Raw genomic sequence first — 26,743 nt, forward strand, 5'->3', positions numbered from 1 at the left:
CACATTTGCTATCTGCTCACCCTAATTTTAATGAACCCTTACAATAAACAGCACCTGCTCATAAGGGACTCATAGTGAAACTCCATCGTAAGGAAGTTAGAATAAAAACCCAGGCTTGCTTCATTGCACTGCAAGGGGCATATTGCACCACTGCTTTGAGGGAAGCGGTGCGAGGAAAAGTCCTGTCAACACTGCCCCTAAGATGAGCCAGGGGGGCTTGCTTACAAGATGGTTGAAAGCTACATAGCCAAGATCAAGCTGCATTCAAACCCTCGAGAGGCCGGGCTTTATTAGCCCGATCATGGCAGTCCAGTTAGGCCCAGTCTATGCTATGGCGTTTAACTACGTTGCATCCAGGATCCGTTCTTGTTGCCGTGACAGCAGAAGGGGGCCTAGGAGGACTCCACCATAGCACAGGGTAGGGCAGTTACACTGGAGCGCCTTGCCTCCAGCGTGATTGAAATCCATGAGGCCTCAGGCCATCCCAGCTCGCCCAAGCATGGTGGGTGGCTGCCTCTACATGTATATACACCACTATATGCAGTACATTCCTCATATTAATTATTATTTGTAGGAGTGCCAGTGCAGACCAGGGCCCCATTGTGCTAGGTGCTGCACATAGCTATAGAGCTATACGTGGAGGGATAGCTCAGTGGTTTGAGCATTGGCCTCCTAAACCCAGGGTTGTGAGTTCAATTCTTGAGGGGGCCATTTAGGGAATTGGGGTAAAAATCTGTCTGGGGAGTGGTCCTGCTTTGAGCAGGGGGTTGGACTAGATGACTTCCTGAGGTCCCTTCCAACCCTGAGATTCTCTGAGATTTTGTTTACTATCACTTTTCAGCAAATAATGATATTTTTAAATAAGCGATATAACTGCTTGATAAAATTATGTGTAGCTAAATGAAATTTGTCCTGTAATTGTGAGAATGGTTTCAGATTTTTATATCTAATACATATTTACTGTCATTTAAACTCACTTTTGTCTATCTGGTCTATTTCTATTCCATCAAATCTGGGGCAAAAATCTGTCAGGGATGGTACTTGGTCCTGCTGTGAAGGCAGGGGACTGGACTCAATGACCTTTCAAGGTCCCTTCCAGCTCTATGAGATAGGTACAAGGGGCTGCTAAGCTGTGGAGTATGTGTGGTGTTTGGGAGCCACTCTGGGCGTGAGATCTTCTTTCTTCAGCGATGCAGTTCCCATGCCTCTGCATAACAGAACGGGGGCTTCGGCAGCACCCTTCCCCCCCCACATTTCCCGGCTGGGAAACTAAACCACCGTTCCCAAGACCCAAGTATGAAATAGGAAGGAAGACTTGGCGTGTCTCATTGAAATGCACTCAAGAGGCATTGGCATCCCACATGAGGGTGTCTCCGTGTAAAGGGCAGGCAGAGGGGATGGGTGGGGTAATGCCAGTTGGCAGCCAAGCACTTCCATAAGCCTCACCCTTGTCATGCCAATAAAGTTATTGACACTGAAAACTGTAGACCCCTTCTGTGAGTCAGCCCCGGCTCCCATGCTGCTGACCTCTGTATTCCCCCTTGGAGCTGTACACGCCTTTCTCCCTTGGGCCAGTTTCCTGGTCTCCACAGTCCTTCAGCTTGTCGAATTTTCACTTGGCTTGCTTTGCTCTGGTTTAAGGGCGCTCTGCTGCCTCCCTGAGCTCCAGAGGGTGGGGCTGGCCATGGCGGGACAGCCTGTCTGAACTAGAGAGAGGAGAAGGGGTTGTGATTAGGTGCTGCTGTCGCCTCGTCACTAATTCATACCTCTCCCTAACCCCCTCCACCCTTCACACAATGCCCTAGTTTTCACAGGTCTGGGGGACGTTGAAAAAGCCTGGAATTACTCCAGATATAGTCTCCTGGTGCTGCAGCTCCTCACTTCTTCCTGCATCCAAGTCTGGGTTGGGCAGCCCGCAGTAAAATGCTAAATGATAAGACCTGCAAACTCTATGACCCCTAACCTGAGCAGTCACCTGGGGCTAGGATTCCCGGTGATTTAGGTGTACAACACTGCATGCAATCTGTGGGCACTAGTTGCTACATGCCTAATTTGCAAGCACAATTACTGTGACTGGACGTGCAAATGGGATCATTTCACAGGTTTCTGATCATTTGTGCCTCCAATTTGCAAGCTGCTTAGGACACAGGGCTGGAAGGAGCCTCCCTGGGACATCAAATCCAGTCCCCTGCTAGCGCAGGCAACCACATCATGTGCTCAGGCTTGATAGCTACACATGCAAATAAGGCCCGTCTCGGCAGACACGTTCTGCATCTGTGGTTCCAGACCTTCTGTGACAGGGCGTCAGTTAAACCTTAGGGGGACAAGAAGACCCTGCATCCAGGAGGATGGTGTGAGCACAGGCTTACAAAACAGCCAAAACTGGAAGAGAGGAGGTGTTAGCAGTGGGATGGAACATTGCCACTTTATAGGTCTGGGATGAGGAGCCCTGTAGTGCAGGGTGGGAGAAGGGCTCCCCCACCTTCCAGCCAACCGGGAGAGGCTTTCAGAAGGTTCGTACCATATATGCCACCTTCCCTCTGGAAAGAGTGCCCAGGGACGGAGGAAGGACGGCTGAGCCAGGAGGCTGGGCTGCTGCCGAGCAGGAGAAGGGGCCCATGGAAGACAGGAGCATTGGTGACGGGTGTGAACGATGGCACTGCTATGGTGGGCTTTGCGTTTGGGACACCGAGGATTATTTTGAATTACTTTGGGCTACTGACCTGAGAGAGAGCCCTAAGAGACGGGCAGAGGGAGGGCCCTGCGGAAACACCTCTGGCCACAAGGGGGTGCCTGGCAAATGACCACTCTGTAACGCCTACGGTTTAAAATCTGGCTGTGGATGGGGTGTCCTGGCTCCTGAGAGACAGACAGTGTCACCATCTATTAAGCTTTAGCGATAGCTGGCTAGCTTGGCTCGAAGCGCAGGGGTGAGCGGGGTGGCTCTGAACCCACCAGTGCACATCGCAGCTTACAGAGACTTCGCCTGTCTGCGTGAGGGTTTGTATCCGTGTCGCTACATTGGAGTGGCTATAAATGGGACGCTCCCTGGCTGATTGTGTGAACCACTGCCCCTTTGACTATCACGCAGCTAGCAATCCAAAGGCCCGCTTCCAGCTGAAACCAGGTCAGCAGCACATCCCACTCTTCCAGCATCCCCAATGCGCTTCCAACTTCAGCCCAGGTTCTGCTCTTCCAACTGCCCCAGGAACGCTGTGTCTGCAAACCTCAGGGGTGCTGAGCTGAGCCTCCAGGGGTGACAGTCACAGGCAGGATACACACGCACTGGGTGCAGCCACCCAGATGGGGGCCTCCACCAATTGGTTAAACCCGCACTAGTGCCCCACTCAACCCATCATGTGCGATTCTTCCCTGAGGACAGGACGTAGAGTTTATCCACATCCTTCCAGGACAATCTGGGATGATCCCAACGTTGGCTCTGAAGTTCTTATGAATCAAGACTGACAGAGAAGCCCTCACCAAGAGGAAGCATTTCCTAGCAGTTAGAGCAGGGGACAGGAAGTCAGGACACCTGGGTTCCATTCCTACCTCTGGGGAGCAGCAGCAACCCCAAGGGATTGGAACAAAGCTTAAGGGCCTGGTGATGACAAGGGCCCATCACTGATTGTGTCTTCAGCCCCTCCAGAGAGCAAATGGGTGGAGCTGGGGCAGAGGCGCTGTTAGCTAATTGTTAATGACGATTATTGATGTCAGGCCTATAGGCCCCAGTTACATTGTGCTAGGTGCTGTACAGACACAGGACAAAAAGACAGCTCACATGGAGAGTCACAGGTGTCTGGGAGCTCCTTACATCAGGCACTGAGACCTGATGGTGAGGTGCCTGGCAAGGTCTGCATTGCATCGGTATCCACACAGCAGTCCCTAACGCCTTCTCCTCTCATGCACTAGGCTCAGCATAAATCCTGGGATGATTTTGCATGAAAGGTCACAACCCAAGCCCTGTTTGCTGTTCTACTCTGCTTCATGGACTACACTCCTCCCCGGGATAGCTGAACCCCCGGAGAACATGCTATCAGGATAGTACACCTCCGGCTGCGTAGGCCATACTGAACAAACAGGAGGGCATGGGACAACGCCTGTAGAGACCTTTGCTTTAGAATGGTCCATAGCAAGTATTGGACCCAGCCATCTACCTCCTGTTCCGGGGGAGGAGGTGGCGTGTTCTTTATGAGCTGGTTCACCCCAAATGGCACCTTCTTTTTCTTCCGCATTACAAGGCAGAAGGTCTTCAGCCAAGGGCACCAGTTCACGGATCTTCCAGCAGGAGGCGCTGCAGTCCTTTCTGGCCCTGCCCCTTCTTCCTTGGCAACCAAACCTAGACCATCTTGCATCTCCAGCCTGCCCTGCTCCCACCTCCCCAGGCTGGGAAGAAGATCATCCTGCATCCACACTTGATTCTCCTGCATTGCCAGCTGAGGCCAAGTCATTGTGCTTGGCTTTGATTTTGTGCTTCCTGCTTCCTCCCCCTCCCGGTGCTCATGGGACAACACTGATCAGATAAGAAACCTCTCAGCCCAGCCCAGGGAGCTGATAATGGGAAAACAGAAGCCTGGCTGTTGGCGACATAAGAGCCTTAAGAGCTTAAAGGGTCAATTTCCCACCTTGTTAAATTACCCACTAAAATCACATGCCTTTAAGGGGAAAAAAATATGCTTTTAACTGAGCAAAGAATGAACCCAGCCACCCTGGGGCACTGGGTTTGTTGTGTTCAGGAAAGTTACAAATGCCTTTGCCGTACAGATCAAGCCTCCTTGAGAACTCAGAACTGCAAAAATGTGCCCTGGTGCCCATCAGAGAGAGCTCACAGCAGGATCTCCAACCGCAGATGTGATTTCAAAGCAACACTCTTTGCTCCATGCCAAGGGCATCACAATGCAATGTCAGGAAAGCTTTCTCCATGCTGTGCAGCTCTCACCTCGGGGAAGAGGCGCAGGTCCGACTCACCCTTTTGTGCAATATTTCCTGCTCATGGGCAGCTGGACTGGGATTCAGGACACCTGGGTCTCTTGCCACTGACACAGGCAATTTGCCCCTCTCTGGGCCTGTCTGTTTCCCCTCCCACCCTCTGTCTGACGTGTCTCTTTAGACTGTAAGCGCTCCAGGGCAGGGACTGCCCCTCGCTGTATGCTCGCCTAGCACCGGGGGATCTCTGTTTTAAATGGGGCCTTTGGGAGCTTCTAAAATAGAAATAACAAATACGAATAAGGCTCATTCAAAATAGGCTAGCAGGCCTGAGGGGGCAGGATTTGACCTAGGAGTCTGAGGATAACTGGAGTTGAACTAGACCAGTGATTCTCAACCAGGGGTACGCAGAGTCTGCCAGTGGTACATCAACTCATCTAGATATCTGCCTAGTTCTACAACAGGCTACAGAAAAGGCACTAGCAAAGTTAGTACAAACTAAAATTTCCTACAGACAATGGCTTGTTTATACGGCTCTATATTGAAATGTAAGTACAATCGTTATATTTCAATTTTATAATTACTATTTGATAGTATTTCGGTGTGCTGTCCCAGCTCTGCTTGTATTAAGTTAGTAACTTCAGGCATTTTGTATTACTTTATATTAACTTTATTTTAAAACTTTGCTATGTGGTAATAAGGAAAGCCCATGTTTCAAAGATTAGTTAGTGGTTAGGATTAGAAGCAGAGTCTGCATTTTTGTTGCTTGGCAACCATATCTTTAAGAAAGTTAGGAGTAATTCCAGCTGTTGCATTTCTGAAGGGCTAAAATAATTAATTTACGGGATTTATTTAAAGTAAAGTTTTTACCTTGGTTTGTTGTTTTGTTCTGTTTTAAATTGCTTTATATTTTGAAAAACAATAACTTAAGCAAAGAGAGAGAGCAGAAGTGAGGAGAGGTGGGGGAAGGGGGATGAAGAGCAACCTAGGAAGGTAGGGAGACCTGAGCCAAGAGAGATTAACTGTATTAAGGTAAGAAAAGAAACAAGCAATTAATGGAGATATCCCATCTCCTAGAACTGAACGGGACCTTGAAAGGTCATTGAGTCCAGCCCCCTGCCTTCACTAGCAGGACCAAGTACTGATTTTGCCCCAGATCCCCAAGTGGCCCCCTCAAGGATTGAACTCACAACTGTGGGTTTAGCAGGCCAATGCTCAAACCACTGAGCTATCCCTCCCCCCTAAGGTATATTAAAATACAGGCAGCAGCCGTGAGTTTAGCAAACTGAGAAGGGATATAAAGGAAAACGTACCCGGTATGTAGAAATATTTGAGAAAGAAGGATCTATTTTTAGGTATGAACGTGGATTCTGTGGGTCAAAGCAGCTTGGAACTCACACCCCGGGTTTGTATAGTAATAGTGTGGCTGTGACACTTTGGTATTTTTATGTCTGACTTTGTAAGCAAGTCGTTTTTAAGTGAGGTGAAGCGTGGGGGTAGGCAAAGCAGATCAGACTTCTGAAAGGGGGACAGTAGTCTACAAAGGCTGAGAGCCACTGAACTAGAAGGTTAGGAGAGCAAGGTCGTAAAGGGCCAGTGTACTTCCAAGGGACCGCCTGAGGCCAGGGAGAGGGGCTGAGTTCCAAGTGCCCTCTTTGGCTTCTCTAACAAAAGCCTGACATTTTTTGTTTTTTTTTTTCTTTCTCAAGTGCCCGTACCGAGGGCAGCTGCATGGGGAGAGACGCAGGCAACCAGGTCCCGAATGATCGAGGGCTTTAAAACCATTCCCCTTGGAAACATACTGGAACCAGTGCAGATCCCAGAGCCAACCCATGCTGGAGTGGGTGGTGTTTGTACTGAGTCCATCCAGCAGAGGGCGCTGGAAACCACATCTCAGGTGCATCTGAGTCAGAGAGCGAAGGTCACAAGTCACCAGCTGTCCTGAAGCACCAAGTGTCTCCCCTGAGTGGATACAGTCTCTGCATGTTTTTCGTTACAGCTGGCAGGGCTGGTTCAAGCAAATCTCGGGCGCTCTTCAAACCACACACTTGCACTGTCATGGCAGGAGCTGAGATTGAGCAAGGGCTAAAACAGCCCTGTTGAAGTCAAGGGCAAAACTCCCTCTGATTTTTCAAATAGAGCCTCCGTGGTATTACCCCCTCCGCACAAAGTAGGTTGTCCGCCATGCCTGGTAGCACTGGAGCTAGGTAATAAAACAGCCCATTCCCTGGTGGGTGAATCTCCCATTACCTGTGGGTCTTCTTGTGGCTGACCTGGCTCTGACGCGTGTGGTTGTACTGCATCCCTGCCCAGTCTGGACCTTTCGGACTGTCTTTAAACATCTGCAAAGAAGCCAAGAACCAACCCTGAACACAAGGAACAGCCCATCTGTGGGACAGCCTTGCCCCTCTGTCCCTGGCAACTCGACTCTGCCACTGGCTTCTCCCTGTGCGGCCTGCTCGATTGCCAACCCCAAATGTTCAAAAATCATGGGTGGGGCTCACCAACAATCACGAGATTGGCTTTAAAAGCGTGAGATTATGTAAAAAGACTAGATTTGCTGTTCTTTTTATTTCCCCTCTGCTCTTTGAGCCCCTAGGGGGCACTGGGGCCCAGGGGTGGGGCATCCAATAGGCTGGGAAAGTCTGTGCCTCCCCAAACAGCCCTACATGACCCCGCCCATGGTCCTCCCCGAAGCCCCCTCCTGCTTGCCCTTTCCCCCTTGGCCCCAGCCCAGGCAGGCTGCTCCTCCTCAGTGATACTGGGACTTGGGGCCGCCCAGCACTGAGGGGAGGATGGGGGCTGGAGCCATGCCTGATGGCGCTCGGGGTTGGGGCTGGAGGCACTGGGACTGGGGGAATCGGGGGGGGGGAGCCATGCGCTGCCTGCCCTGCGCTTGGGGGCCGGGAGGACCACGTGTCGCCCAGCGCTCTGGGCCGGGGGGCTGGCAAGCGCAGGGCTGGGGGCTCCAGGCTCCAATGGGGGAAGGGGGCAGGGCTACGGGGTGGGAGGGCAGGGCCAGACGGGGGCTAGACTCCCCCAGCCGGTGGTTCACCCACCGCCCATGCTGGGGTCACATTTTGAAGCTTTCACCATAGCCACGAGGGCTAGAAACTTACTTTTTCTTTAAGAATGAAAGCTGAAATCATCACACTTCCACCTGACTCCAGGAGCTGGGGCTTTAAGAAAAGCACTAATTATCCTGAGACTCATGAGAGTTGGCAACACCGGCACCCGGGTTCCCTGCCGTTGTGTTTGGTGCAGCCGAGAGACGGGGCGGGTGAGGTGATAGCTTTTATTGGACCAACTCACGTTGATGAGAGAGACAAGCTTTCAGCTACACCAAGCTCTTCTTCAGCTCTGGGAAACTGACTCAGGCTATGGCTACACTGGTGCTTTACACTGCAACTTTCTCGCTCAGGGGTGTGAAAAAACACCCCCCTGAGCGCAGCACGTTGCAGCGCTGTAACGCGCCAGTGTAAACAGTGCCCCAGCGCTGGAAGCTAATCCCCTCATGGAGGTGGCAGCGCTTTGAAGTTTGGAGTGTAGCCACGGCCGCCACGGCCTCAGAGTGTCACAGCTAAATACAAGTGGAACAGATTGTTTAGCATAAGTAGTTAATACACAGTTTGAGGGACCATTCACGGTAAAGTGTCCCATTAACACCCCCATCATAGGGAGAAAAGGAAGGGTGGGGAGAAGCAGCCATGGGGGTTATTAGTGGGTTACAGATTGTTCTAATAAGCCATAAATCCAGTATGTCTATTTGGGTACGTCCAGACTACCCGCCGTATCGGCAGGTAGCGATCGATTTATCGGGGATCGATATATCGCGTCCAAGACACGCGATATATCGATCCCCGCACATGCTCCCCGTCGACTCCGGAACTCCACCGGTATTCTCGTAGCTGAAGTTGCGTATCTTACATTGACACCCCCCCCCCCCCCCCCGCAGTGTAGACCAGGCTTTTGATCCGGGATATGCAGTGTCTAGGAAAGTTATGAATTTAAGCTCCCAGGCTTGTCTTTTGAAGGTGGTGTGCAGGTTTCCTTTGAGGATGTAGGTCAGATGTAGAGCGATCGATTTGTGAAAAAAGTGTTCCCCCACAGGTGATAGGAGAAGAGTCTGGAGAAGAGAAGATTGAGAGGGGACATGATAACAGTTTTCAAGTACATAAAAGGGTGTTACAAGGAGGAGGAAGAATTGTTGTTCTTAACCTCTGAGGATAGGACAAGAATCAATGGGCTTAAATTGCAGCAAGGGAGGTTTAGGTTGGACATTAGGAAAAACTTCTTCACTGTCAGGGTGGTTAAGCACTGGAATCAATTGCCTAGGGAGGTTGTGGAATCTCCATCATTGGGGATTTTGCAGAGCAGGTTGGACAAACACCTGCCAGGGATGGTCCAGATAATACTTAGTCCTGCCATGAGTGCAGGGGCCTGGACTAGATGACCTCTCAAGGTCCCTTCCAGTCCTATGATTCTATGTGTCTGTCTTTTATCATTTCCCTGTGTGAGTTCATTCCAGAGCATCATGATTGTCTGGTTTCACCAACACAGTTGTTATTGGGGCATTTCGTGCCCTGGAGGGGGTGCACCACATGTTGGGATCTGCTAATGGGGGTGTTGATCATGGGAGCAGTGGAGAGAGGTGGCACCAGACCCTGCAAGTTCTGCATCTGTTGTTCTGGCAGGGTCTGGTGCCACTTTGAGTTGGGGTGTCCTGGTCTGGGGGGAGCTTGCGTCTGATGAGGCGCTTCCGGGGGTGTTCGCAGGCCCGAAGAGGAGGCGGGGAAAGATTTCTAGCAGGAGGGGGTCCCCATGGAGGATGGGGGGTGCCGGTGTTTGATGACACCCGCACGGGGGCCCAGGCACTGGAAGATGCTGCCGGAGGGGGGGCAGCCTGCGCCAGCTGCACACAGCCCTGCCTGGTGCCCACCCCCTCCGGGGCCTCCGCCAGCTCCGCCGCCGCTCGCCCCAGGCGTGGCCAGGAAGGGGGCCGGGCGGCTGGAAGAGGGGCCGCCTCCAGCCGCCCCGTCACGGCTTGTGCAGCGCGGCGGGGCCGTGCACAGCCCGGGCGGAGCAGGCCGGTACCTGAGAGGCTGGAGCTGCCCGGCCGCCGCCCCCATGGCCCTGCTGCTGCTCCTGAGTCTCCTGCCGCCCGCCCTGCTCCTCTCCGGGCCCGAGACGCGCTGCAGCTCGGTGCTGCTGGACCCCGCCTCGGGCCAGCTGCGGGTCGTGCCGCGCTGGGACCCCGCCGCCGTCGCCTGGGCCAATCTCACCGACCGGATCCGAGACACGGGGTAGGCGTGTGTGTGTGGTGTGTGCGCGCGTGTGTGTGTGCGTGCGTGTGTGCGTGTGCAAACCCCAGGGCCCGATCCCGCGGGGCCCGATCCGGCTGAGCCCAGGGACGCCGGGCGAGCTCAGACTCGGCAGCTGGGAGCGAGCGAGCCTGGGCTGGGGGTCTCCATCGCTGGGTGGGGGGTCGCTCCTGTGAAGGGACCCCTCGCAGCTCTCGAGGCTGGGGGGCGGTGGGGGGTGGGGGGCGGGTCCTGGAGCTGCTCTGCCCGGGGGAGTTCCTGCTCCGGGGCTGTTCTAGCTGGTTTCTCTGGCCCTTTTCCATCTCCCTCCCTCCCCCCAAGGCCGTGTGCTGGTGAAAACATCTGTCAACAAGATCTAACTGTGTCTTTTCTCACCCCCTTTCGCTTCTGCTTTTCAGTGAGGCTGCAGTGCCCCTAACCAGGGGCTCATCCCATTTCTCTTGTTTTCTGCCACTTCTGCAGCATCAGGCCTGTTTGCGCCACCTTCCCGCAGTCCACGGCCCAATGGCCCCACGCGCGTTTGATTTCATTTTCCATTGCGGTTATTGCATTCCACTTGTGGCAAAGCCCCTTGCAAATCGCTAAAGGGGGAGTAATGCGACGTGTGTAGCATCCGTGCAGTTCCACCCTTGAGATCGCTCTGGGTACGGCCACCTGGCAGCTGGGATGGTGCTTTCCAGTGCAGGGAGATAGATGCAGGCTAGCTGCGCTGGAGCGAGTGTGCTGGCATTAGCAGTGTGGCTGGAGTGGCGCGGGCGGTGGCTTTGGCTAGCCGCCCAAGTACAGTGCCTGGATCCCTTGCGACCCTCGGAGTGGATACTCACTCCGCTAGGCCAAGCTGCCACCTGTACCATGCTGCTACCCGCAGTGCTCTGGCTGGAGCAGAACGAACAGTCTGTCTGTCTGCAGTGGGAAGCACGCGGCCCGCTGCGGTGTGGGGAAGGCCTGGCAAGCACATGCACATCTCTCTGCATTGCTCGTGAAAGAGACGCTGTCAAGTGGCTTTTCCTCCTTGTGTTTTAGACATTACTATTCCCATTGCCCTAGCACCAAGAGGCTCCAGTTAGGATTGAGCCTGTCTTAGGCAGCAGCATAAAGCTTTATCCCCATGGTATCTGAGCGTCAACCATTTAGAGCCTGGAGCTGTGTCAGGTGCTGTACAAACACATGCTAAACGACAGCTCCTGCCCTGAAGTGTTTATGGTCTAGAATAGTGATTCTCAACCAGGGGTACGTGTACTCCAGGGGAGGTCTGCCAGGGGTACATCAACTCATCTGAGGTTTGCCTAGTTTTACAACAGGCTACCTAAAAAGCACTGGCAAAGTCAGTGCGACATAAAACTTCATACGGACAACGACTTGTTCATACTGCTCTATATACTATACGCTGAATGTAAGTACAATATTTATAGTCCAATTGATTTATTTTCTAATATGGTAAATATGAGACAGTCAGCAATTTCTCAGGAATCGTGTGCTGGGACACGTCTGTATTTTTATGTCTGATTTTGTAAGCACAGAGTTTTTTAATGAGGTGGAACTCAGGGCTACGCAAGACAAATCAGACTCCTGAAAGGGGGACAGTCGTCTGGAAAGGTTGAGAGCCACTGCTCCAGAATAACAATCTGCAAGGCGGTGGGATAAAGATGCACCACTGCTGTCATGAGGATTATTTTGAAACTGAAGCTGCTTCAGCTTTTCTCCTCAATTTGAAATATCTGATTACAGGAAAGAACCAGCCACCTTCTCGGTACAATCCTTGCTCTCAAAACTCTGGTTCTGCGTATGCTAGGGTCCGCCCCATGTTGCTGCGTAGTGCCCCTTATTCAGGGAACCTCTCTCGTTCCAGCGCCCCATCGTCTGGCCGGTGAAATGATCTGGTTTTGCTAGCAGGCTGGGAAATGAAGTGACTTCTAACCATCAGAGGAGTGACGTTCTGGAACAGCCTTCCAAGGGGAGTAGTGGGGGCAAAAGACATATCTGGCTTCAAGACTAAGCTTGATAAGTTTATGGAGGGGATGGTATGATGGGATAGCCTAATTCTGGCAATTAATTGATCTTTGCCTATTAGCGGTAAGTATGCCCAATGGCCTGTGATGGGATGTTAGATGGGGTGGGATCTGAGTTGCTACAGAGAATTCTTTCCTGGGTGTTTGGCTGGTGAGTCTTGCCCACATGCTCAGGGTTTAGCTGATCGCCATATTTGGGGTCGGGAAGGAATTTTCCTCCAGGGCAGATTGGCAGAGGCCCTGGGGGGTTTTCGCCTTCCTCTGCAGCGTGGGGCACAGGTCACTTGCTGGAGGATTCTCTGCACCTTGAAGTCTTTAAACCACAATTTGAGGACTGCCGTAGCTCAGACACAGGTTAGGGGTTTGATACAGGAGTGGGTGGGTGAGATTCAGTGGCCTGCATTGTGCAGGAGGTCAAACTAGACGATCATAATGGTCCCTTCTGACCTTAAAGTCTATGACTCACCTTAGGACAGCCCTGATCTGACTTGTCCTCTACTGATGGAGTCTGGATGCTCCAGGTTTTGGGTGAGCGTCCGTAATTAGCCACGGGTGTTTGTCTGAAATGCATTATGGGACATCAGCTTGCCGAGCAGAGTCACAGTGTGGGTCTAGCAAAGCTGCAGGCTGCGGACGACAAATGCCCCTTTCTTCTGCCCTTCAATGCAATTAGCAAGGTTACTGGGGCGAGAGGCTACTTCTCGTTGTCTGGGTCAGGTTGGACGTGTTGGGCAGTCCCCTCTCCCAGGTCCAAAGCTGGCCCCGAGAGCAGCTAATCCCAGGTATTCAGAAGTCATGTCAAACCCTCCAAAAATCACAAGAGCGGCGTAAAAAATCATGAGATTTTAAATAAATAAATAAATAAATAACTTCAGGGTTCTTTTTATTTGGTTTCTGGTGTCGTAGCCTTGAGGCGATCACATTTTCAAGCTTTCCTCTGCAACCGTGAGGCCTGGAAACTTACCTTTTAAAAAAATTAATAAATAAAGCTGAGAGTCTCGTGATCACATGACTCCAGGAGCTTGGGCTTCACGAAAGGCACCCAGTGTCGTTGGAGTTGGCACTGCTGCATGTGTTGCTCCCTCTGGAACTGTCTCCGTGTGCAGTGGCAGCGGTCTCCCAGCAGCAGCCACTCTGCTGTGTTTAGATGTTGTGGTGATTACCTAGGTCAGCTGGAAGAAGGAAGTTTGGCTGCTGGTTCTGGCGGAGGTGTGGCATTCAGGTCTGATTTGCTGTGTGACCTTGGTCAAGCTGCTTCCGTGTACCTAATACTGAGGGGTTAAGGTGCGCCTAGCACTCTGAAATACTCAGTACAATACTCATCCAGGCCTTACTGGTGCTATCGAGTCACCCCTAATGGGATCCCGCTGCATTAACAAATGGGATCCCATTTAGGGTTGACTCTGGCACCAGTAGGGGGAAGCTCACAGTGCCAGCGCCCCTGCCGTACCTGTCCTAGGGGCCCTCCGTCTCCAGGGCAATCGGGCTGGCACCAGCGCTGTTTCTCTTATAACTAACGAACTAACTAACTAACTAACTAACTAACTAACTCCCCTTCTCCGTGGGCGGTTAGCCAGCTGCAGTGGAGCAGTGCATTATCTCGGTGTGAATATCTGTCTGCCTGAGCCAATCGGAGTTGCTGGTGCCCTCCTGCGCTGGCCTTGAGTTTTGCTCACTGATCTCAGCAGGGCTGACTCTGGGGCATGAGCTCCTGGCCCTGTTCTGTAGGCCGGGGTCAGAGGCAGGACGCTGGGAACGGCCAGTTTCTCCCGTCAAAGTGATTGAATGAGCTGGGTTGAGGGGGCGGGGGAGGTGCCTTCCATGCTCCAAAGTGACCCAGGAGCTCTGAACGTCCCAGGTGCTGCTGGCTGGTGGGTTTTATTTGCTGTTGGTGGCTGATTTCCTCCCCTTCCCCCGTGACCTATCCGGGGGCTGCAAAGGGGTGCCTACGAGACAGATGGCCCTGAGCCAGCTGTATTTCCACTGGCCCCTGTGGAGGGCCCCCCAACGTATACACTCTGTCCACTGCTAATCCTCCACATCTCGCCTCCTAGGGATTTGGAGAAGGGGGGTTTGAATTAGTGAACGCGTGTGCAAGTGCAAAGCAGTGCTGGATGCCATGGAAATGCCAATACCCACCTAAGGGACAATGATTGTGCAGATCCTTTAAGGGACAGCAGAAGCTTGTCTGGTCCCCCATCCTCTTCCTTTTGCCCTTGATGTCCCCCTTCTGGAGGAAGATCCCGGTAAGCACCTCCCCTGGCTCCAGGGTGTCTTTAGCCCCAGCTGTGTGGTGGGAGAGTGCTTTGGGATTCTTGGGAGCAGCTCCAGACAAGGCAAACAAGAAGCAAAGCACAGAAAAGCCCAGGGAGGGGTTTGCTTTGTCTCCAACTGGAGCCTTTATCTGAAGTGTCCTTCAGATAAGGTAAGATACACACACAGCCCCCGGGGAGCCCAGTTGGAGGGAGTGCAATGGGCCACATGGAGACTTTCCATTGTGCATAATCTTTCCCTTGTTCAATCATGTCCTCTTTGCTTGGTGCAGGTGGTCCTTCCTGGAGTTGGCCACCAGCGAGAAGTACAATGACAGCCTGCAGGCCTATGCTGCGGGACTGGCCGAAGCCGCTGTGTCCGAGCAGGTAAATGATGGTGCATGGCAGGGGAGAGTCAGACCCACTGGTCTGCAGAGCCCCCTGGTGTCCCAGTCCTAGGTTCCCCCCGTCCAGTTATGCCCCTGCACCTCAGTCTAGACTCAGGCCCAGCTTAGTCCATACCTGGGCCTCTCCTATCAGATGGCCAGTGGCGCCACAGGTTAACAGCTCACTTGTGCCCGGGGGAGGGGCGAGGCTGAGATTCTCAAGCTCGTTTCACATGTGAGCTAAGCTTGGCCAAGACTGAATGAAGCCTGTAGAAACGCAGGGTGGCTGGATTGCCTCTCTGCACTCCTCCGCTGCCTCCTGTCCTCTTCAGCTTGTCCCTGGCTCTCCAGCCAACAGAAGATGCCTTAGCGAGGCGGGCCTGGCTTCACCCAGAGGTGATGGAGAACCAGCCCCTCACTCCAGGATGTTAAGTGGATGGAAAGGGGTGAGCAGGCCCATTGTTACACTGTGCCCCCTTCTTCCTCCAGCTCATCTACATGCACTGGATGAACACCATGGTGGGCTACTGCGGCCCCTTTAAATACCAGACTGACTACTGCGAGAAGCTGAAGAGCTACATCGAGACCAACCTGGCCTGGATGGAGGAGCAGATGGAGAAAGGAGAAGATCTGGAGTACTGGTACCAGGTGGGTGTGTGCTGCTAGGGGGTGGGCAGTGCCTTGCATTTATTTGGGTGTGCCGGTCGCTATGGGAAAAGGACAGGTTCTTTGGGCCCAGGGCTGGAGTCTGAGACGCCAATTCCCACCGCTCTTCTCCAGGGGCCTCAGACCAGGCACCTGCCAGTGAAAACCTGGGTATTGCTCAACTTTAAATACAAAGGGTAACCAGGAACTGGAAGTCACTTGGTGCCATGAGCTGTAAAACTGGACCCCTGGCCACTTATGGCCATTAGAGGCCCCCTGGCTCTTTAAGCAAGTGCAGGACTGAAGTTAACCCGGGTCTCCTGGCCAAATTCCAGCTGGGGTGAGTAGATCTGTCCTTCGTAACTCTTTCCTCTTTGCAGCGTCAGTTGGAGAAGTTCCTTCTCACTTCCCCTTCTACAGGACATTGCACGGGCAGCGTTGTCTGGGTCGTTGTGTATGTGCAGGAGGATGGATTTCGGGGGTGAGCCATAGAGAGCCTGAGCCATCACTGAGTTCTCACTCGGTCCAGTGGCCTCACTTGGCCGGCAGAACCCTTGATGCTGGTGGCGGAGCGCTCCCAGCCTGGCTCTGGGGGTCTCCGGAGGTGCTGGGCTAGAGGTTCGGCGGAGATCCATCTTGCGGGCTGAGCAGCGTCCTCTGGCGTCACTGAGATGCAATTAAACACGGAGGAGCAGGATGTCCATTTTCCAGAGTAGAACTGCCCCTCTCTCTAGAAATAGAAATTAATGGACATATCCCATCTCCTAGAGCTGGAAGGGACTTTGAAAGGTCATCGAGTCCAGCCCCCTGCCTTCACTAGCAGGACCAAGTACTGATTTTGCCCCAGATCCCTAAATAGTCCCCTCAAGGATTGAACTCACAACGCTGGGTTTAGCAGGCCAATGCTCAAACCACTGAGCTATCCCTCCCCCCTTTTCCGATTCTTGTTACCAGCCCCTCCCCTCCACATGTGGGGTGAGATCTCAGACCCTAGCCTGCTCCCCGGGTCTCACCGTGGGCCTGTCCCTCCCCCTACAGGTGCGCCTGGCTCTGCTGCAGCTGAAGGGCCTGGAAGACGGTTATAACGGGCGAGTGGCTTTCCCGACTGGACGATTCTCGATCGCCCCGTTTGGCTTCCTGTAAGTCCCTTTGGGCGTGAGGCGGGAGCTGGGTGATTGGACTTAACCCTTTCGGTCCTGGCTGATGTGGGGAGCTGGAGAGATGGGGTGGAGTGAACGGGGCAGCTCCAGCGCAGTGGGGCTGGGGGAAGCAGACGGGTGTTGGCCTGGTACGTGCTCAGCAGCTGCAGTTCGCTGGTGGCTGTAGGGAAGAGCTGGGGCGGCGGCCCATAGGCATGCAGCAAAGGGAAGCTGTAGGCTTTAGGGACCCATTATTATCTGCATTTTACAGAGGGAAACTGAGGCACGGAGAGGCACTGTAATTTGGTCATATAGTGAGTCAGCAACAGCACTGGGAGTAGACCCAGGAGCTCTGACTCCGTGCTTCTGCTCTGAGCCCTAGATGGCACCCCCACCACATGCTCTTTAAAATACAGGGTCCCGGTTGGACATGGGGACTTGTTGCTGTACCACCTGTCTCTGCAGAACCCCCCAACCCCCGCATCTACTTAGCTTGCCGACCAGCCAGCGTGCCCTGGCTCTCGTCGGCCCTGCAGAGCCAAGGTCGCTGAAGAAGAGTGAGGCCAGATTTGCTTCTGCCTCGCGTATCGCTTGCTGGGTTCTGAATGCAGGCTCCCTCCTGGTCAGCCTGTCTCTGTGCCTCAGTTTCCCCATCTGTAAACCAGGGAGAGGAGTTGCCTCCTCCGAGGGTGCTGAGAACTGCTTGTTAACGTTTGCATGATGGCTTGATGACTTCTTTGGGATGACACCCCAACACGGAGAGGACTTCCCATTTTAATTAAAATATAACACAGTCCGGCAGCTTCTTTAGAGTACCTCTTAGCCCTTCCTACCCACAATGCATTTATACCCAGGCAGACCACTCCCAGATACAGATATGCTCCCAGCCTTGGGCTCGAACCGTGTACTATTGCTTCATTAGCCCCTGGGGCTGAGGCGAAGTCTGAGTCACTGAATCCGAAGGTCGGGAGTTCTGCCCCCCATGCCCTGTGTCTGCATTTGCCTCAAGCTGCAGTTTTATGACCGTCACTAGGGCTTGCAGCTTATCCATGGTCAGATAAGGGAGTCCTGGCTGCAGGGAGAACCTGTGGGGACAAAGAAGGGATCGTTAGGGCCATTGCATGCACATGGCCAGGACCAGGAGGGTGGAGTTCCCTGCTTCCTCCAACCCGGGAATGGGCATAGCTGGAGTAACCCATAGCAGGATTCTAGCCAAGGTGAGGGTAGGTGGCCCGAGGTTCTGCTCTGCTTTGGCCAATCCGGGGGCTGTCTGTGCTGCCGGGGATTGTTATGAGCCCAGGTGTGTCTGTTCTCCCCCCCACCCCCCACCCCGCCTCCAGCTTGTTCCAGCTGGGTGGGGACCTGGAGGACCTGGAGTCGGCCTTGAACAGAACGGAAAGCGAGCACACGCTCGGCTCGGGGTCTTGCTCCGCGCTCCTCAAGCTTCTGCCGGGGAACCAGGAGCTCCTGGTCTCCCATGACACCTGGAACACTTACCAGTCCATGCTGCGCATCATCAAGAAGTACACGCTGCCCTTCCGGACCTCGGCCCACAGTGCGTAATGCGGGCAGGGGCCTGGGGGGTAGCCGCGTGGGCCGGTACCAGGATCGGAGCTCCTTGGCCCTGGGCTGGAGGAGGGAGGCAGGACGAGGGGGTGATAAGACAGCAGGAGTAAGCATGTATCTGGCTACCAGGAAGCGGGATTGCTGGCTGTCCCGTGGGAAGGGCGAGCGGGGTAGCCACCAGACTGGCACTTCCAGAGCCCACAAAGATGCTGTGTAAGTTTCCCTGCTCCTTATGCGAAGAGAGAGAAGGGTCCCGCTCCCCCTGCCGCTGGATCTTGCCGCCACTCTGGGGCGGAGTTTGCTGTGGGAAGCTGGCAGGGCCCGTCTCTGGAGGTGATGGGGCGTGGCCTCTGCACCCCTGATGGCTCCCTGCCGTCTGCTCCCCCAGGTGACGACATGATCTCGGGGCACGTCCAGACATTCTCGTCCTATCCCGGCACCATCTTCTCGGGAGACGACTTCTACATCTTGAGCAGTGGCTTGGTGAGCAACTGCTGCCTGCACCCTCCTCCCCTGCCTCCCTCCCCCATGGTCCAGCTGTCCCTGAGTTCTGCCGGCTAGGGATTGAGCCTCCTGCCCCATTGCTGCTTTGGGATTCAAAGCAGGGCCCTGGGTCACTGTCTACACCAGGAATCCTATCATCTCAGTGCAGAACCCAAATCTCCCTCTGCCTATGGACTGCCCTACTACTGCACTCTTCACGTGGGCAATGGGGCAGATTGTCCCTCCAGCTCTGCCTGTGTCACTCCCCCGCCCCATTGCCAGGAGCCCAGGTCTGGCCTCTGTCGGATCACGCGCATCCTTGCCTGGATTCGCTTATGACTCTGTTCTGTCCCCTGCAGGTGACTTTGGAAACCACCATCGGGAACAGCAATGCTGCCTTGTGGAAGTACATCCATCCGGAAGGGAGTGTCCTGGAGTGGCTGAGAAATATAGTGGCAAACCGGCTAGCCAGGAGCGGGGCCGAGTGGGCTGCCATCTTCCAGCAGTTCAACAGTGGCACGTAAGTCGACTAGCAGTCATCTAGACCCTCCTGTCGTGTCCCCCTCTCTCCCCTCCCTTCGGCAGCGATGGGATGGGTGAGTTCAGTCGAGCAGGAAGATCTAACCTGTCTCTGATGCCAGGTTATTGCACAAGGCGCTCTGTGGCGATGGCACAATATCATGGGACATCACGTGACATGCCTGGGCCATGTGGTGCCACGTGTTAGTTAATGTGTTAAGGTTTGGCACATTGCATGATGTCAGTGGCACTGAGGCCAAGTAGCAGACTTCAGAGGCTACTAATCTGTGGCTGGTCTGTGTGTGCACCGCTGCCGGCTGCTGGTGGAATTATTGTTAATCGTCATTGTCGTCATGTTTATTACGCTAATGTCGAGAAACCAGCCGAAATCAGGCCCCTTGTGCCACATGCTGTACGTACACAGTAGCCGACAGTCCTTGCCACGAAGAACTTACCTGCTAAATAGCCAAGATAGATCAAGGGTGGGGGAAAGGCACGGAACACTGGAGCAGTTCAGCTGTGTGTCATAGGACCTGTACTGCTAAGGGAGTCTCTCCTCTTATGCAGATAAAAGGGGTTTTGAAGGAGGAGGACCTGAGTTTCGTCTCTGTTGTTGCTTTGAAACTCGGCCTCTGTGAGGTGGTCCAGGGACCACTGGGAGTTCCTAGGTCTCCATGGATTTGTAACAATAAGTGAGTCCATTGCTCTGGCCAGAGGGCAGCTTCCTTGGCTCTCAGAGCCACCTGTGGTTCTGCAGGCATTGCTTATGGAACAGTTCCTTCCGATTTCTCTGCAGTTTGTTCTGAAACCAGCCCCAAACGATGTCATGACCTGACATGGCGAGGGGATGAGAAGCGGGGGCGGATGAGTGGAAATAACCAGAGTAGGAGGGAATCTCTTTGTTGGAAACCTTGACTGTGTTCAGTTTGTTCCTCACTATGGTGTCCGTTTGTCCACTGTAGCCACACAGGGATCCTTCAAACAGGAGCATAAAAACAGCCATTCTGGGTCAACCAACGGTCCATCTAGCCCAGTATCCTGTCTCTGACCGTGGCCAGTCCCAGGTGCTTCAGAGGGACTGAACAGAACATGGCAAGGGGGGGGGAGGGATAGCTCACTGGTTCGAGCATTGGCCTGCTAAACCCAGGGTTGTGAGTTCAACCCTTGAGGTGGCCTCTTAGGGATCTGGGACAAAAATCTGTCAGGGACAGTACTTGGTCCTGCTGTGAAGGCAGGGGACTGGACTTGATGACCTTTCAAGGTCCCCTCCAGCTCTATGAGATAGGTATAGCTCCATATAAAAAATTATTGACTCATCCCATCATCCAGTCCCAGCTTCTGGTAGTCCAAGGTTTAAGGACACCCAGAGCAAGGGGATGTGCCCTTGACCATCTTGGCTAACAGCCATTGATGGACCTATCCTCCATGAACTTCTCATTCTTTTTTGAACCCCATTATCCTTTGAGCCTTCACAACACACCCTGGCAGTGAGTTCCACGGGTTGACTGTATACATTTATTAACAGTAAGGAAATCACACGCCGAAGAGTGTAGTTACCTTGAGTAGCCACGTGGTGACAGCATAAGTACACCAGGACTATTACGTGACATTTACTACCATGGCGTAAGGGCACTGAACGCCAAACGCTTCCCCTTTCGTCTCTTGCCCAGGTACAACAACCAGTGGATGATTGTGAATTATAACACCTTCCTGCCGGGCAAAGCTGGCCTCCAGCAGGGGGTGCTCACAGTGCTGGAGCAGATCCCGTAAGTGCCTTCATTCGGAACATTCGGCTGTAATGTATCGGGGTAGCCGTGTTAGTCTGTATCCACAGAAACAACAGGGAGTCCGGTGGCACCTTAAAGACTAACAGATTTATTTGGGCATAAGCTTTCGTGGGTAAAAACCCCACTTCTTCAGATGCATGGAGTGAAAATTACAGATGCAGGCATTATTATACTGACACATGGAGAAGGAAGTTACCTCACAAGTGGAGAACCAGTGTTGACAGGGACAATTCAATCAGGATGGATGTGGTCCACTTCTAATAATTGATGAGGAGGTGTCAATTCCAGGAGAGGTAAAAGCCAGTAGGAGAACACTTTGATCTCCCTGGACATTCTGTAACAGATTTAAAAGTAACTATTCTTGAGCAAAAAAACTTCAGAAACAGACTTCAAAGAGAAACTGCAGAACTAAAATTCATTTGCAAATTTAACACCATTAATCTGGGCTTGACTAGGGACTGGGAGTGGCTGGCTCATTACAAAAGCAACTTTCCCTCTCCTGGAATTGACACCTCCTCATCTATTATTGAGAGTGGACCACATCCACCCTGATCGAATTGGCCCTGTCAACACTGGTTCTCCACTTGTGAGGTAACTCCCTGCTCTCCATGTGTCAGTATAGTTATGCCTGTATCTGTACTTTTCACTCCATGCATCTGAAGAAGTGGGGTTTTTACCCACGAAAGCTTATGCCCAGAGAAATCTGTTACTCTTTAAGGTGCCACCGGACTCCCTGTTGTTTTTATCCGGCAGTAACGTTACCAAGCTCCTTGTCCCAGCCCTCCTCATGGGCTCTGGAGAGCGACAGGATGATGCCTGGTTTGTTACAGCTCCACACACCCCCCCCCCCCCCCCCCATGGAGTCTGCTGTCCCTGCTCTGGCTCTAGCTGTGACACTTGTGTTTACAGCACAGCCTGGACTGGCTGAGACCCCCCCTGTTGCTCTGAGACGAGGTCCCATTCCTTGTCTTTAATGCTGAGGCTGTCGCCTGGATAGAGCCGGGGGGGGTTCTGATAATGGAGGTCTGGCTGGCTCCCCCCAGGCTGGCCAGCTCACCTGCAGCGGGCTGGGCTCTCCTGCTGCCTTGCGGTTCAGTCGTTCTAGGTGCTGGTCAAACGCGGAAGCCCCTGCTGAACCGGGGGCTTGGGGCAGCTGCCCATTGGCGCTGGCTGGGCAGTCCTCTGGCCCCCTGATTGTCCCGGTTCTTGGTTATCCAAGATGGAGGCTGCACTCCTGCTTTCCCAGCATGCAATCTGCTCCCCATTCGTGTTCTGCTCTCTCATGCCCCATCTCGTTCTCTCTCTCAGGGGGCTGGTGGTCGTGGCTGACAAAACAGAGGAGCTGTACCAGAAGGGATACTGGGCCAGTTACAATGTGCCGTAAGGAGCTTCTCTTCTCTCTCCAGTCCAACCCCCTGGCTTAGGGCATCTTACTCCAGGGAGGTGGGGGAAGGGAAGGGTCAGCTGGGAGAAGAGGCACCCAACCCCTGGTACTGTCTCCCCCACTGCCCTCCATGGGGTGCTCTTCCAACCACACTGAAGGCCTGATCCAAACCCCGTTGGGCTTACAAGGAGCATTCTCCTCTGCTCCCCCACCAGCTAGGGCTGGGGGTGCTGTGCTCTCGGGGAGCTGTGCTGCCTGGATCCAGAAGGGGGCAGCACTCAGCTGTTAAGGGGGACTCCGCCTTTAGTTGCTGTCTGGCGGTTGGCATGGGATGGGCTTGGCAGCTGGGTGACAACTGGGTGGAAATGCCCCTTTAGAAAGGGCCTTGCCCTGATAGGCTGTTCTAATAACACCTCACGGAGTGGGTCTTAAAGCACTTTACATGACCCCCCTGAGGCAGGGCAGGGCTGTTATCCTCCTTCTACCGGTGGGAAACGGAGGCACAGAGAGGCTAAGTGACTTGCCTCCGGTCACATTGCACGTCTGGGACAGAGCAGGGAGCTGAACCTCCAAGTCCTAGGCGAGTGCTCGTATTACCCAGCCATCCCTTACCTTCCCCCATCCCTTTGGCACCTGGCCTGGCCTCCCTGGGGTGGGGGTGGGATTCCTTGAGGCACATGTACAAAGGCAGGTGGGGTCCCTGCTCGATCTGTGTGTTACTCCCTCCCCCCCATCCCCAGGTACTTTGAGCAGATCTTCAACGCCAGCGGCCAGCTGGAGCTGGTGAAGAAATACGGCGACTGGTTCACCTATGACAAAAGCCCCCGGGCCCAGATCTTCAGGCGCAATCAGACGCTCGTCCAAGACCTGGACTCCATGATCCGGCTCATGAGGTGAGGGCTTCTCTGTGGGGAGAGGGAGCGTGGCGCCGTCTCGTGCCGGGAGGGCGTATCGCTCGTGGGAAGAGCGGCCCTCGAGACACAAACGCTCCATGTGCTCTGGCACCTTGGCACGGGTGTGCGGGGGGGGACGGGTGCAGACTGGGAACCTAGCTGTGTGTTTGTGTGGGGACAGAGGGAGAGTGGTAAGGGCTCTATTATTGTAGGGTTGCCGCTTATCCTGATGATAAGGCAGCTGTGCGTCCTTGCCACGTGGAACGCTGACAAGGGGTCCTGGGGCATCCTTGAAGCTGATGCGCTGTCACTGCATCTCGACAACGCCTGGTGTCACAGCGGTGATCGTGCCATGGCACGATGATGCACTATGGCTATTGTCTCGAAGGAGCCAGCCCTCCTGTGTGTCAGGCCGGGGGACGGCTGGGGCAGGTGCAGTTACACAGAGAGGTGGGCTCAAAAAGGAGCATCCTTCAGCGTGGAGATGTTCGGATCCTCAGGGTTTCCTGAGGACTGTCTCTGGTTACCTCCAGGGGCTGATCATCCCTGACCACAATCTCCACTTCCCTCTGCCCCCTAATCCAGCGCGGTCTAACCTCGGCGCCAGCTGAGCGAGGGCTGAGGTCAGATCCCACCTCCATAGCTCCGGGAGCCTGATCCAATGCTCACTGAAGGTGACGGGACTCTGCCCTGCCAACGTTGGCTTTCTGGGTCAGGCTCTGGGGGCAGCTGCTACAGCGATGAGCCTGGTGTAAGAACTTAGAGCAGAATCACTCCCATCCATCCCCGGTTCAAACCCAGCCTAAGATCTTTCCCCCTCCCTTCCAGGGCAGAGCTGCCCCAGTGGCTAATCCAGGCCTGCGCCTGGCAGGGCCCAGCTCCCCTCCCCTTGGGGCTGCCTCCATTGAACTTGTTCGTGCTGCCTCTCAGGTTCAACGACTTCCTGAAGGACCCGCTGTCCCGGTGCCAGGGCTGTGACCCGCCCCAGAACGCTGAGAACGCCGTCGCCGCCAGGTCGGACCTCAACCCCGCCAATGGGACCTACCCCTTCGCTGCGCTGCGCCAGCGGTCGCACGGGGGCACGGACATGAAGGTGAGGGCCACGGGGGGAGTCTGTGTTGGGTGAACACATAACTCCTGCAGGGGGAAAGCCTACTGCAGCCTTGGCTAACAGAGCAGCTCTTCTGGCTCTGACGGTGGATCCAGAGGTCATAGGTTCAATCCCTGCTGCTGACAACTCATATATGTGCGCGCTCCGGCTTCCTGGACTCAGCCCAGTTCGAGTGTTTCCGCCTGTCTTGCCCCCGAGTGGCTGGAGGCCGTCCGCAGCACCTGTGCCCAGAGATGCTCCCGCTGACTCTGCGGAAATCGTCAGACGCTTGGTTTTCTCTCCCTAGATCACGTCCTATGCGATGGCCAAGGGCTACAGCCTGGTTGCCGCCAGTGGGCCCACCTGGGACGACGTCCCCCCTTTCCAGTGGAGCACCTCTCCCTACAGCAACCTGCTTCACATGGGGCACCCCGACCTCTGGAAGTTCCCCCCCATCAAGATCTGGTGGGACTGAAGTGGAGCCTGGATCCCCCGGCGCATGTGGCCGAGTGGGTTGGAGCAGGGCTGCTGAGGGTGTGTCCCGTCCCCCTGTCTGTCTTGTTATAGTCTGGACTGTGGCCTATCCGCTGTGGGGCTGCTCCACCGCGGCTGCCTTTCCCCTGCGAACGAAGGGAAGAACGTCTCTCTCTGCAGGGGGAGCACAGGGGTACCTGGGGTGGGGGAAACGACAGAGGGGGCAGTGCAGCTACTGCATCAAATTTAGCCCTGGCGGGAGTGGCTGGAGTTTGGTGAAGCCGATGGCCATTGCATCTGCGTCTGCCAGGCCTTGGTTTGGCCCAGCTTGTCATTTTGCTGCTTTGTCTTAACTTGCAAGCTGGCTTCTTGCCCTCCGAACAAACTGCGACGCTCCCCAGAAGCCAGGGGAACCCCAGCCTCTTCTGCTGCCCCCTGGTTCCCCTCCTTCCCTGCCCCGCGGGTTGTTCGGTCACTGTCACTCCCGCCTCTGAAGACCGGCGCTGCCACCAGGTCCCCGGGGAAGGGGGAGCTGCCTGCTGGGACCCCCATGGGCTGCCAACTTGTGTGGTGGCACCGAGAAGCGGGCGGGTCCACGGTATAACCCCTGGGGGTGACCCACGGGAAGGAGCGCTAGCGTTCTCGGGAGCGGAGGCGGAGCTGTCCCTCTGAATGTAAGGCAGAGAGGCGGGTTTGCCTCTCCATCCCCTATCCCTCAGCGCTGGGCCTTGGGGGGGCGGGGTCCCAGCTGGTGTCTGCAGCCCCAGGAAGATGGCTGGTGAAGTGCTCTCCAGGGGGTGGGAGGGCTGCCCCCCCCCTTTGCTGCGTCTCTCTGCACTGCACTCCAGTGCCTGGGGGTCACTGCTGCTGTTTTGCTCACCCTGCCTTTGAATCCTCCGCCGCTCTTTGATGCAGCTGTGGCTTGGGTGATGCCCTTTGCTTTGCTGGCATCCGGGCGAAGGAGAAGCCCAGCGGGCTGCCCGCAGGGCACCGCCTCAACCTGAAATCTTTCTGCTTTTGTGCCTGTTGTGCCCGCTACCTCCTTAGGCCTGGACCCACATGGCGCCACAGGCGTGGGGCTTGTGCATGTGAGGAAGCTTTTGCCCGTTAAAGGGAAATGGAGCAGGGTTCAGCAGGAGACCACCAGGGCAGACCTCACTCCCCTTGAAAAGTGACAGCAAGGAAGGCTTAAAGCCAGGCTCAGATGCTCCCCGGCCAGAGGCGTTCTCACCCCCTTGGCTTAGCTGCCAGCTGGCTCCGAGTGGGGCTGCAGTGCTGGGCTTGTTCTGGGTCCCCAGTGCAAACCCAGGCGTTCTGGGATCGTCTGTAAGCAGGATTAAAAGAGCTCTTTGGCTTGGTTTTAGTACTAAAACTTGCGGAGTTGTTTCTTGCCTGGCTCTCGGGATGAGAGGAGGCGGGTTGGGGTTTCAGCTGCCGTGAAGACTCCTAGATGGGTAAGGCCCATAGGGACCGTTCTGACCATCCAGCCTGACCTTGTGTCGCACGGGCCGGAGAACTTTGCCCTGGGATTCCTGCTCCAGGCCCAGAACTTCTGGCTGAGCTCGTGTCTGGGGTGCAGAAGATCTCCCGTGCGGTCGCTTTTCCAGCTCGCAGCAAGGGCTCCTAGCTGCCATCTGCTGCTCCTTCCTCTCGCCATCACAACCCCACCAGCCCTTTCTGGCGTGAGCGTGAGGACGCTCCTGCCCCTGCATCACTCAGCCCCTCCCCTCGCCCCAGGCTCTTACTGCTCACACAGTGGGGGGCATCCATGAAAGCAGCAATTCAGCACAACTGGGTCGGTCGGTCCATGCTGCTCAACTGCCGGAAGGTGATGGGGCGGAAAAGCTGGGCAGCCGTCCCTTCCTGCCTCAG

The 26,743-nt window shown here is 54.7% G+C and overlaps 1 protein-coding gene and 1 long non-coding RNA gene across 3 annotated transcripts; one reads left to right on the forward strand and one right to left on the reverse strand.

Annotated features, from left to right (window-relative positions):
• Positions 1-6,563: 6,563 nt before the first annotated feature.
• LOC122172462 (uncharacterized) lies at positions 6,564-8,293 on the reverse strand. Its single transcript, XR_006172804.2, has 2 exons — positions 8,043-8,293; positions 6,564-7,265 (listed from the first exon to the last, which is right to left on the reverse strand). It is a non-coding gene; the product is annotated as an uncharacterized LOC122172462 (long non-coding RNA).
• Positions 8,294-9,909: 1,616 nt separating this feature from the next.
• PLBD2 (phospholipase B domain containing 2) lies at positions 9,910-26,243 on the forward strand. 2 transcript variants are annotated; one of them, XM_005303257.4, is made up of 12 exons: positions 9,912-10,226; positions 14,799-14,892; positions 15,381-15,539; positions 16,575-16,675; positions 18,016-18,230; positions 18,630-18,724; positions 19,084-19,244; positions 20,914-21,009; positions 22,339-22,410; positions 23,155-23,307; positions 24,238-24,400; positions 24,705-26,243. In XM_005303257.4, the coding sequence occupies exons 1-12, from the start codon at positions 10,051-10,053 to the stop codon at positions 24,870-24,872; spliced, it is 1,653 nt and encodes a 550-aa protein (XP_005303314.4). In that variant the 5' UTR covers positions 9,912-10,050; the 3' UTR covers positions 24,873-26,243. The 2 variants fall into 2 exon arrangements, with proteins under 2 accessions (XP_065424347.1, XP_005303314.4); XM_065568275.1 differs by lacking the exon at positions 20,914-21,009 and having other exon boundaries at positions 9,910-10,226.
• The last annotated feature ends 500 nt before the right edge of the window (positions 26,244-26,743 follow it).

The sequence above is a fragment of the Chrysemys picta genome, chromosome 15 (assembly GCF_011386835.1).
Source record: "Chrysemys picta bellii isolate R12L10 chromosome 15, ASM1138683v2, whole genome shotgun sequence".
Lineage (NCBI taxonomy): Eukaryota > Metazoa > Chordata > Testudines > Emydidae > Chrysemys > Chrysemys picta.

Excerpts from the sequence above, each read along its gene's own strand:
- PLBD2 (XM_005303257.4), top strand. The coding sequence starts at position 10,051 with ATGGCCCTGCTGCTGCTCCTGAGTCTCCTGCCGCCCGCCCTGCTCCTC. Across the intron at positions 22,411-23,154 it reads TGGGCCAGTTACAATGTGCC|GTACTTTGAGCAGATCTTCA; the intron begins GTAAGGAGCTTC and ends CCCCATCCCCAG. Across the intron at positions 23,308-24,237 it reads TCCATGATCCGGCTCATGAG|GTTCAACGACTTCCTGAAGG; the intron begins GTGAGGGCTTCT and ends GCTGCCTCTCAG.